This window comes from Sinocyclocheilus rhinocerous, unplaced genomic scaffold (genome assembly GCF_001515625.1).
Source record: "Sinocyclocheilus rhinocerous isolate Xijiao unplaced genomic scaffold, SAMN03320098_v1.1 scaffold1121, whole genome shotgun sequence".
NCBI lineage: Eukaryota > Metazoa > Chordata > Actinopteri > Cypriniformes > Cyprinidae > Sinocyclocheilus > Sinocyclocheilus rhinocerous.
In genome coordinates, this window is record NW_015670367.1 from 314,629 (window position 1) to 327,163 (window position 12,535).

General features: G+C 37.8%; 1 protein-coding gene across 1 annotated transcript in view; it reads left to right on the forward strand.

The window, feature by feature from the left end:
- Positions 1 to 2,256: 2,256 nt before the first annotated feature.
- LOC107734124 (RING finger protein 214-like) overlaps positions 2,257 to 12,535 on the forward strand; it is a 24,678-nt gene continuing 14,399 nt past the window's right edge. The window contains exons 1-3 of the mRNA XM_016545976.1: positions 2,257 to 2,659; positions 2,747 to 2,912; positions 3,000 to 3,059. Coding sequence (XP_016401462.1) covers positions 2,604 to 2,659; positions 2,747 to 2,912; positions 3,000 to 3,059 — 282 coding nt within the window. The 5' untranslated portion in view covers positions 2,257 to 2,603. The remainder of the gene's footprint in view (positions 2,660 to 2,746; positions 2,913 to 2,999; positions 3,060 to 12,535) is intronic.

Genomic DNA, 12,535 nt, shown 5'->3' on the forward strand with positions numbered 1-12,535 from the left:
GATGTTTATCTGCTTACCTCCAGGGCATCCAAGATGTAGGTGACTTTGTTTCTTCGGTAGAACACAAACGGAGATTTTTAAGTCAAACCGTTGCAGTCTGTCAGTCCTATAATGTCAGTGGATGGGAATCACGGCTTTGAGAGTCATAAAACATACACAAACAAAACCAAATTAAACCCTGCGGCTCGTGACGATACACTGATGTGTAAAGACACGAGATGATCGGTCTGTGCAAGAAACTGAACTGTATTTATATAGTTTTTTACCTCTGATTTTCACCGCAATGTCTGAACTGTCCTGAGCACGTTTGTGTCTTCTTCAGCCTGCGTGTGAGGCGTCGTCGTCGTCGTCTTGCTTTACAGCGGATCGCAGACTTATAAGTGCATTACCGCCACCTATCTCTCAAATGGACCATTGACACTCTATCTACAATGGTCAATTTGAGACGCGCTACAAATGAAAAAAAAAATACATGCAAATATAAAAAACACCAGGAAATTAAGAAAACATCAGTTTGACAACAAATGCGCTGCCAAGACTCACAACACAATTAAATACAGAAACGCGCTGCAAATACGCACAGACCACATCTGTATGAGGGAACCGCAACAACAAGTGACGAACCTGCTGGGACACGCTTCTGTGTCTATTCTGAAAGGTGCGGTTTTTATTTGTTTAACATTGATCATATGTTTCCTTAGCTTTTTCCGATATTATTAGCCTAAACTAAGCTGAGGAACACAGTTACTGTAACTGGCGGGGGAAGTCATGGCCTAATGGTTAGAGAGTCGGACTCGTAACCCAAAGGTTGCAAGTTCGAGTCTCAGGTCCGGCAGGAATTGTAGGTGGGGGGAGTGAATGTAAAGCGCTCTCTCCCACCTTCAATACCACGACTGAGGAATGTACAGCGCTCTCTTCCACCTTCAATACCAACACTGAGGTGCCCTTGAGCAAAGCACCGAACCCCCACTGCTCCGGGTGTGTGTTCAATGCTGTGTGTGTGCACTTAGGATGGGATAAATCCAGAGCACTAATTCCTAGTATGGGTAACCATACTTGGCCACATGTCACGTCACTTTCACTTTCTTTCTAACTGTGAAACGTTATGTAAGCTGGCTAACTTACTTTTACAACTTCCCTTACGAAAATTAACCATGGTTTTACTAGGCTATTTTTATTTTATTTTTTTTTAAAGAAAACATGGTTAGTATTAATTAATAGGCTAGTTAAACCATATGTAACACAAATTACACTAACCATAGTTTAACCATGGTATTTGTGTAGTTACACAAATAGTAATCACCAAAAAAAAAATGGTAATGGTAAAATGGTAAACGCCATCATTACTACATAATTACTGCATATAAATAAAACTGCTGTTTTACAATTTTGAGCATGTGGTAGTTTATTGAAGTTGATTGTAAAGCCATTGCTGCCAGTCATTTGATTTTTAACCTTTATAATGTACAGTGTTGATCTGGCTCAGGGGCGGACTGGCCATCTGGAGGACAGGGCATTTTCCCGGTGGGCCGACATACTTTTTAGGCCGATACATCTCATATACTATTTTTTTAACTCGTAAATCTTTTTGCGGCGTACATCTCACCGTAAAAGAGTCACCGTAGGATTTTTGTCCCGGATAGACCGGCCCATTGGCTCTTTTTTTTTAACTGACATTCGGCTGGCCCAATCACATCTTTAAACAACTCCCCGCCCCTTTGTGATGGCGATTTCGGACACAGCCAGGGTTTTATGTTAAGCTCCGGCCTGACGGCATCGTCACAATATGGTAAGGGGCGTAACATTTCCGTCACACGCTTGAGGTATTCGGCCAATCACAATGCACTGGATAGCTGGCCAATCAGAGCACACCTCGCTTTTCAGACCGATTTCAGAAAGGCGGGGCATAGAGGAGAAACAATATACAGTATGTGGAAGATAATGTGTTTTTTAAACCTTAAACCGCATAAACACATTTCATTACACCAAATACACAAAATAATGTTCTTTATAGCAGCATCATATGACCCCTTTAAGAGAAATGGGGATAGGAAATCTTACACTTAAAACACTGCTGTAGCCTATAATGGATTGATTCATCATAAAAAAATATAATGCATTAAGATATTTAGGAATAGTCGGTCTATTTAATAGGATTGAGAGGTTCACAGATTTTGTAAATGTTCCAAATTCCAGCCCTGTAGGTGGCAGGAATGCACCTATCGTTTGTTTGGCAAGCGCCATAAAACGCGAAAAGAAGAAGAAAAAGAAGACGCGTGTGACGTCCCGGAAGTGCTTTTCGTTTTGTAAAAAAGATAATTATACATTTAGTTTATTTAGAATACATACTGTATACACTGAGTATACTGTAAGTTATTTGGGCATCAAAACCAACTCTTAAATGTTTAGTGTAAGTTTTGGTTTCATTTCTGTGCTCTTTTGTTAACTCAGTTTTTGGCGCTCATATTTCACTGAACAAATGATTTAAAACCAGTGTATCGTCGGTATATATTAAGACGCGTTCATGAAAATACTGCCGCTTAGGTTTTAAATCTCAACAATTTATCAAATCCAGAGTCTTTTGTCGCTGAGTTTGCCTGTCAATGGAAAGTGAAAAACACACCGAGTGGAGTTCAGCTTTAGATGAAGACTTACTTCAGTAAGTACAAAACGGCTTAAGGTCGAATTTTAAAGTGTTTCTTATTAAAATGATTCAGCAACACGGCTGTTCTCGTTCTCTTGACAGGGATCCCGTTTCTGCAGTGATTCCGCCGGATCCTTCCCCATGGAGCCTATCAGCCGGGCCCTGGTCCACTGAGAGCAGCGTCCCAGCAGTATTAAATCAGTATACTGAAGCGCTAAATTACAGCACTTTTATCCCCAGCAGTGAAACGCAGAGCCAAACCGTACAGGTCTTTAGAACCTCCTAATGACATATTTCACAGAAGTGATCATCTAAATGTAGTTTTATGTAGTTTGATTGTTGTCTCCAACCATAGACGGAGGACTGGACGGAGGAAAGATCTACAAACACAAATGAGGCCTGGGAATCAGACATGGTAAGATTTCAGCACCTTACTCCAGGTTTTGTGTGTTTGCAGGTGTGTGTGTTTGTGTGTTCTGGTAATCATCACAGTGTGGGGACAAAAATGTGTTTACGCAGTCTCATTATGGGGACCTCTTGACCAAAAATCAGGTCCCCATAAGTGAAGCCCATTTAAATGAATAGAGGAACTATTCTGACGATGCTGGTAAAGTTTTAACATTGGTCCATATAACACGTTTATCAGTGTGTGTGTGTAGGGGGGTGCTCAGTTCTACACCCAAATATTTCTGGCTCGTAATGCACTCACTTCTCCACACACACACACACATATATTCCAAATATGTTTGGGTACAACTCACTTCCTAGTCCTCGTTAGGAAGGATTTCAGCAGCAAAATGAAAATGTAAGTGTTAAATTGACACTACACTGAGAACAAGGAAGAAGATTATTTGCAGGAGATGCCAACTAAGGATCTAAGAACTTGTGCAGAGGATAAAAAGTGAAACACAAGGTAAGCACATATGTATCAAACCAATTAGGTTAATTTGATCTAAATGGGTAGCTTGTTAGCACTAATTCACTGTTGAGGTTAAGTGCTGCCTGAAATGTTTATGTTTTTCAACTAGCGATCACATAATCAATACAATTAGGTATGTTTAGGACCTAATTTTAACTGAAATGTCTCAACAAATCTTTAGCCTGACTAATTGCTAATGAAGCAATTCCATTAATCTATTAGTTGTTTGTCTATTTTGTGTGTGTGTGTGTGTGTGTGTGTTTAGTTAGCATTTGGGCAGGGGTGGGTTATTTCATATAAAATATATATATTTTTTTTGTCATAGCGTTCGGAGGGGGGTGGGGATAATCGCACTTGATGCCGGGCTTGTGTTTATAGTGTTTGATTTTTAATTTTGATATGAAGAATTAAACATTGATATTTGTTTTTACTTTTAAGTGAATTTATAGAGAACATATGCAAGCCACAGATTTTGACCAAAGTGATTCACAGAGAAATTAAGTACAATTAAAAAAAAATTGAAATGGTAAGTAGCTTTGAATGACAAAATGATTAAACTTATGACTAAAACTAAGTTAAAATAGTAGTTAAAATGAACAGGGGGTTGTATGGTGAGATTGTCCAATAGAGTAGTTGGGTTAAAGTCTAAATCAGTAGTTAAATATGAAATAATTGCCTAAAGCTAGATTTAGATTTTTGACAGATTTTGTGAGAGATCACAGGCTAAATGAAAATAGTGACTTTATGCCCTCAAGACTAGCATTGTTCCAGATATTTCAGTTCTGATTTCTTTTGTTACATCAAAACATTGATTACAGTATAATTAAAGGGGACATCGGATGCCCATTTTCCACAAGTTGGTATGATTTTTTAGGGTATTCATGAAATGTCAATGGTTGTGTAAAACAACACCTATTTTAAACAGCTCTGTTTACATCGTCTCGTTTTGGTGCATGTCTCTTTAAATGATAATGAGCTACTGCTCACCCCACCCCCCTCTTCCATGGGGCTTGTCAACACAAGACACATGAATATATCTGTATATAGCTCGGAGGTGGTCTTATTCAAATAGCTAAGCTATCTATGTAGAAACCAGCTGCAAATTGAAATAGCTTGCTGGATGACACCGTTTCAGACTCAGACAGCCAATAACAAACTGGCTGTGTGTTTTCTTTTCAGCTTTTCTGAGCTGGCAGACATGCCAGAAACCTAACTAAATGCAAAAAAGCTAAAAAAATTTTTAAAAAAGTGAATTGAATCCAATGTCCCCTTTAATGTTACATTAAAATAAAACAATACAGTGTTATATTACAGCCACATTATCTGCATATTTAGTTTGCTACTTTGCTTCTGCATGTCTCCCCATTTTCACAGTGTAATTTTTCACACTTTTTTTCTTTCAGTCACCACTAATCAGCTCCCTTAAGGATGCCATGCATCATGTTGTTTCAAAGACTGACAAAACATTCAAATTAGAGGTGAAGTATATCAATGCAGTGAAAGGTAAGGTGGTGTCTGGTGTGATTTGTAATTACTGTCATATGTGCAGTATAGGCACCTGGTTGCAGCATATTTTAAGTCAGCTACCAACTTTTGATATGTTTTTTTGTGTGTATAAATGGCAAGATGTTTTTTACTAATTGTGACCATGGACCACAAAACCAGTCATAAGGGTAAATTTCTCGAAATTGAGATTTATACATCTTCTGAAAGCTTAAAAAATAAACTTTCCATTGACGTATGGTTTGTTATGATTGGACAATATTTGGCTGAGATACAACTATATGAATATATGGAATCTGAGAGTGCAAAAAAATAAAAATACTGAGAAAATCGCCTTTAAAGTTTTCCAAATGAAGTTCTTAGCAATGCATATTACTAATCAAAAATTACGTTTTGATATATTTGCGGTAGGAAATTTACAAAATATCTTCATGGAACATGATCTTTACTTAATATCCTAATGATTTTTGGCATAAAAGAAAAATCGATAATTTTGACCCATACAATGTTTTTTTGTCTATTGTTACAAATATACCCTAGCGACTTAAGACTGGTTTTGTGCTCCAGGGTCACAATTGATTATGTTTGAACCAATAGGCTTTTCTGTTTTTTTCTGTTTTTGCAGGACGTGGTCTGTTTGCAAAGGGTTCCATTTGCAAAGGTGATTTTGTTGTTGAATATAGGGGAGATATAATAAGTGATGCAGAATTGCAGAGAAGAAGAAAACGTTACCACACATCCAGTGCTGCATTTATGTTTGAGTTCAAGTGGAGAGGGAAATCATGGTGGTAAGAAGTCAAGTTGCACCAAAGCTATATTTCTTATGATGTATTATAGTAAATGAGGCACTGATTTGTGGTGGTATATTGTAATACTTGTATTTATCCTTTTCTTTTGTTTTTATATTTAAGTATTGATGCCTCTAGAGAAGATGGATCATTTGGGCGGATAGTAAATGATGACCACAAACATCCAAACTGTAAGATGAAGAAAATTGATGTGAATGGAAAGCCACACCTTTGTTTGTTTGCCCTGAATGACATAAAAGAAGGAGAAGAAATTACCTATGACTATGGAGAAGAAGATTACCCCTGGAGAACACAAGTATGTTGCACAGCACACTGTGTTCAGAATAGCTTGTATCTTTGCAACCTGTTAGTGGTAGTCTAGTATTTAGGGCCATTTTTATCTTTCACAGGGAATTTTTTCTTGTTTAATTGTTTCTTTATAATGGACACACAACGTCCCCACGGCACACTTTTAGTCATTGTTTGAGTACAAGCTTGTGTGTTGCGTTGACTAAACTGTACTATAACGTTGTGTGTAAAAGCCTGTTTGATTCGAGATGTGTGAGCGCAGACAGAGTTTAACTGGACAGGAACAAACGTTTTAAGATGAAGTTGATTTTTCTTTTTTATTCTGAAGTCATGCAGCATCGACATAAGATTTATCTCTTGTGTTTCCCCGTTGTCTTTTACAGACGACCAGCACAGCTGCTAATACCAGGGCAGACGGCGACTCTGATCCTTCCCTCCAGTCAAAGATGAATGATACTACTGGTCAGAACAATTCTCCTCAACAGGTACGTTCACATTTATCACTTAAGATTTAGAAGTCTACTGTCTCTCATTGTCATGTTTTAGTGTTTTTTTTTAAGCATATTTAAGTTTAAGAACAAATTAGTTTTTTTTTCTCTAAACTCGTCAACTTCATTTTTACATTTCAAATACCATAATATAAAAGGTTATACTTATGGTTATAATTATATAATAATATTATATAATCATTATGTATATAATTATAAAATATTAATATTCAGTGTTCTTAGGTGATAAATAATTTGGACTACAAAAGATCAAAGACCATCACCTTCAACAGTTTTGCATCACCTTTATTTAAGCCCAAAATTATGTAATCCAATTTTAATTAATGTACCTGAACAATTAATTATCACAGTAGTTACCAATTTATGTCTGTAAATTTACTGATCAATTAATTAATTGACATTTCTAATCATCTTTTTAGATGAAAGATGCAGATCTTCAAGATTCGGATGAACTCTTTGATTCTACACCAGAGAGTTCAGACTATTACTTTACAGATACCACTTCTGAAAGTGACTGTGACGGTGATGCTAATCTTATACCAAACCAGACAAAACTTCAGCTTCTCTATGATGACCTGGATGTTGATGAATCTGGCTCACTGAGTTCCCTTGACTGTGACACAGCAACACCAGATAAAATGCACAGCCTTGCATCTGGAGCATCTGGAACAGAAGAACCATGCTCAAGTCAGAATGCAATAGATGGCGTAGTTGTTAGTGCATACCAAAAAAGAGGTGTTAGTAGAGTCTACAACAAGAGACATTACTGCTTATATTGCTGTAAGCCTTATGCCAAGATGGCAAGGCATCTAGAAAGTTCACATGCACATGAATCTGATGTGGCTAAAGCGCTAAGCTTTCCAAAGAGTTCCAAGGAGAGAAAAAAACAGCTAGATTATATTCGCAACAGAGGAAACTATGCTCACAATGCTGCTGTTATGGAATCAGGAAAGGGGGAACTAGTGCCATTTAAACGACCACCCAAAGAAGCGCAGGGAAAAGATTTCATGCATTGTGCATACTGTCAAGGACTTTTTACAAGAAAGGTCCTGTGGCGACATATGCGTACTTGTAGGCTTCAACCTCAATCGGTCCCCCTCAAACCAGGAAAAAAACGTGTTCAGTCCATGTGTATGTACACGGGGCCTGTGCCTTCAAACATGACTAAACAACTATGGGAAGTAATTAGTGTCATGCATCCTGACCCAATCACAGATATAATAAAAAATGACAAAGTAATTATTGATATTGGTCAGCACATGTTAAACATAGGTGGACTATCAGCCAAGAATAAACAGTGTGTGCGAGAGAAGATGCGAGAATTGGGAAGGTTGGTTCACAATGCTAGGAGAGTCACCTCCTTAAAAACAATGGAAGATTGTGTAAATCCAAAGAAGTACATGGAGACTGTCAAAGCTGTCAAGTATACATGTGGGTATGAGTCTGACAAGTTCATGATTCCATCACTTGCAAAGAAGCTTGGGAGTTCCCTGGTTAAAGTAAGCAAACTCTTAAAAGCTCAGGGCTTAATCTCAAACAACAAACAGCTTGTGAAGAATGCCAGTGAGTTTCAAGACGTCCATCAGGAAAAGTGGAACGAGATGATCTTAGCTACAGCATTGAGGAATATCAGGGAAGCAAAGAGGAATGTGCCCACTCTCATGCCCTTTACTGAAGATGTCCAAAAAATGCATACATATCTCAGTCAAGTGCAAGACGAGTGGTACAAATCACTCTCTGAAAGTTCCTTTACTAAAGCCTGGATGGAGCTGGCAAAGGTTTGTCTAGCCCAGATAATTATCTTTAACCGGCACAGGGGAGGAGAGGTGGCGAGCATGCCTTTGTCTGCGTTTTTGTCAAGAGACACTTCTGATCCGCATGAGGATGTGGACTGGGCACTCTCCGAAGTAGAAAAAAAACTCTGCAGACACTTCTCAAGGATTATCATCAGAGGAACGCATGGTCGACCAGTTCCAGTTCTTCTGACTCCAAAAATGCTGCATGCCTTAGAACTCCTTGTTAAGAAGAGAGAGCCTTGTGGGGTTCTAAAAGACAATGTTTATATGTTTGCAAGACCAGAAGCCATGACACATTTCCGAGGGTCAGACTGCCTCCGTGGCTTTGCAAAGGCATGTGATGCAAAGTGTCCCAAGTCGCTGACATCTACCAGACTGCGAAAGCATGTTGCAATCCTTTCAACAGTGCTGAATATGACAGGCACAGAGATGGACCAGCTGGCAAACTTTCTTGGACACCACTTAAAAATCCATCATGAGTTCTGTCGACTCCCTGAGAAAACCCTGCAACTTGCCAAAATCTGCAAAGTCCTAATGGCTCTCGAACAAGGAAGATTATCTGAGTTCCATGGCAAGAATTTGGATGAAATTGTGATAGATCCTGATGGTGTGTTATATTAGATTTTTTGTTTGTTTGCTTGCTTGTTCTGTGTTTACCATATATTCCTTTTTGTTAAATCACATTGTTAAGCTGTACTTTGTTTGGCCTCCACAGAAAAAGTCCTGGAAAGTGATGAAGACAGGAGCATACAGGAGGGACACTGTTCATCTACTGTTTATGGTTTGTATTCCTGTCAAAATACTACAGTTTTCAGTTCGTTGTTCAGTCCAGTGTTTCCCCTAGGTTTATGGCTTTGGGGGGGCGGGGTAGGGGGGGGGGATGTTCCGTTTTTTCCCCCGTTTTTTTTCTGGACTCCTTTTTAATGGTTAAATTACATTTTATTAATCAAACCGCATGTCTAATTAATTAAAATCATGAAACTTAAACAATTTAACATCAATTTATTAAAAGTTTAACAAATAATACATGTTTAGGGCCCTATGAAATGTTTTTATTTTTCCAACCTTATGTTTTATTGTAACCAAATTCTGTTTTAGCATGTCTAATTATTTGAAAGCATAAAACAAGTTTTACAATAATATAAAAACAATAATTTATTCTTACAATAGCCTTATGCTTTTTTGCTCAGAAATTCTGTGTTGTGTATTTACATTTTGTTTTAAGGCATACCCCCTAAAATAATGGCAGGGGAAACACTGCAGTCTTTGTTCATAGTTTTCAGTCATGCAGAGGCATGAGACATGACTGCAAATACATTGCTCCAACGTCATGTGCAGGGGCAGAAATATTATCACAGTGTGTTGACTGTTCATAGAATGTGCTTTTGGACTTACTGAATAGGACTTGAAAGCTACAATGATGTAAATAAATTATTCATGGTGTACATTTATTAATTTATCATTACTTTTATCACTGTGTTCCATAATTCCAGGACAGTCCTACTTTTAGTGTTGTGTTTTTTACCTGAGCAGGCTACACAGTTACAAGTACACTTCATGAGCACTTGATTCTTTGTGGCAGCATTTGGTTGTACTATTATAATTATCAGCAATATTAGTCAATAGAAAATAAAGTTAACGTAAAAGATTCCCCATTCATTAGTTGAATAATATGAGGTTCAGTTATACTTGCAATGATAAACAGAAATACACACTTAATGGTTTATTGCATGTTTAGGCACTAATTATAGTTTAAAACCATTAGTACTACAAATAACTTAAAGGGTTAGTTCACCCAAAAATGAAAATTAGCCCATAAATTACTCACCCTCAAGTCATCCTAGGTGTATATGACTTTCTTCTTTCAGACGAATCCAGTCGGAGTTATATAAAAAATTGTCTTTGATCTTTCAAGCTGTTTAATGGCACTCAGCAGGTACCCTGGAGTACCAGCAAAACCTGAACAGAGAGAGAAGTAAGGGAGCAGTTTCTACAGTATTTAATTGTTATAGTTTAGAACAGTGGTTCCCAATCCTGGTCCTGGAGAACCCCCAACACTGCACGTTTTTGGTGTCTCTCTTATCTGACACTCACATTTGAGGTCTTGGAGTCTTCACTAATGAGCTGATAAGTTGAATCAGGTGTGTTTGAATAGGGAGACATCTAAAATGTGCAGTGTTGGGGGTTCTCCAGGACCAGGATTGGGAACCACTGCCTTAGTGTATGGAATTGATCACAATTTGTGGGCTTCTGGTTGTCCTCTAGCCTTTTGAGGATTGACTACAGATTAATTAATAGGGATGATTGTAGGGACGATTCTTAATTTGTGGCCATAATCTTTCATTTTATCCCTGCATGTCAAGTCCACAGAACTGTTTTAAAATTGAATGTGAAGGCAGATAAAGACAAACTCATGTGATATTTCTACTAAATAATCAGGTTAGTTATGCTAACAATGCTGTCTGTTGTTTTGGCAAGTAAAAAGGTACATTGTCTACAGTAGTGGTTCTCAGTTGCAGTCCTCGTGTACCACCGCTCTGCACTTTTTTTTTAAATGTATTTCTTATCACTTCAGACGTTTTTTCAATTCACAGGATAATCAGCCATGATTCTAGTTCGAAGGGAGTGTATATGTTCCATTCAAAGGGCATTAAAGTGTGCGAGACATGAATTTAAATTGTATTTATTTACAGAGGTATATTATGTCACACTTCACACTTCTCTAGTAAGTTTCATCTGTGTGTGAAGATGCTGCAAGCCGTGGTGTAGCACAAATCCGTGAATGAATGTTCCGAAGTGAAGTAAACTTCAACATATTTCCCATGCTCAGGGAGCAAAGAACACTGTCAATCAGAACACAGTTCATGCATGGAGCTCTCTTCTAATGTGCTGGTTATCTGAATCAGGTGAGACATGCAAAATATGCAGAGCAGTGGTACGTGAGGACTGGAATTGAGAACCAGCATTTTTTTACAACTGTAAAAGATGCAAAGTAAGGGATTAAAAGTGAATAACAGGAAGAAAAAAAACTTTTATAATCCCCTTTGAAAATAGAGACAGTGAGGATTTGGGAGAAGAAACAAGATTCCATATCCAGTGGAATACCTCATGAAGTGGTTACATTTGTGGAAATTTGAGTGACCAGCCCGCAAAACAGAACACAAAGCATGTGTCTTAATTCAAATTTATGGGCTCACATACTTCTCTCATTCTGCATGAATCTAAATACCAACACAGGCACAGCCTTATGTGCCATAGTTACGTTTGGGATAATTTTTACTTTAAATGGCGATAATGTTAATTGCAAATTTTGTGATTGTGTTTTAAAATACAATACTACAATGAGCATCATGATACCATTTGAAAACAGCGCTTTCAGAGGTCTCTGTGAAACAGCCAACAATAACCTCCCTTAAACGTAAAATGATTCCAAATGTCCTCGTTTCATTTAATCAAATTAATCCTTTTATTTAGACGTAGTTAAACGTTTCATTCGGATGAAGAAACTGGCGTTTTGAATGGTATTTGCACATCCTGTCATGCCGAAGACTATATACCACTGTAGTAGATGCTTCTTGCAGTATTAAGGGTAACGATTAATTGATGACTAATTTAAATGACAATTGAATATGGGATTGACATCCCTAGAACAAAATCTGATTTTAATGATGAAGTCTATGCAAATTTGTATACATGTGGTCCTAGATCACTAAATGCTGATTTTGTTCAAGAGTGCAATGCTCAGAATCCCATTTGTAGTTGTTAAAGGGGTCATATGATGCGATTTCATTTTTTCCTTTCTCTTTAGAGTGTTACAAGCTCTTGGTGCATAAAGAAGATCTGTAAAGTTGCAAAGACTAAAGTCTCAAATCCGAAGAGATATTCTTTATAAAAGTTAAGAGTTAGCCACACCTACCTAAAACGGCTCGTTCGAACACGCCCCCACATACCTACCTCACTATGTGGGAAGATTTGCATAAAGCCGCCCAAATGTTCACGCAAAGAAAGAAAGCATAACTTTTATTCTCGCTGTAGTATTGTTGCCGCTGCCGCCATGTCATGAAGAC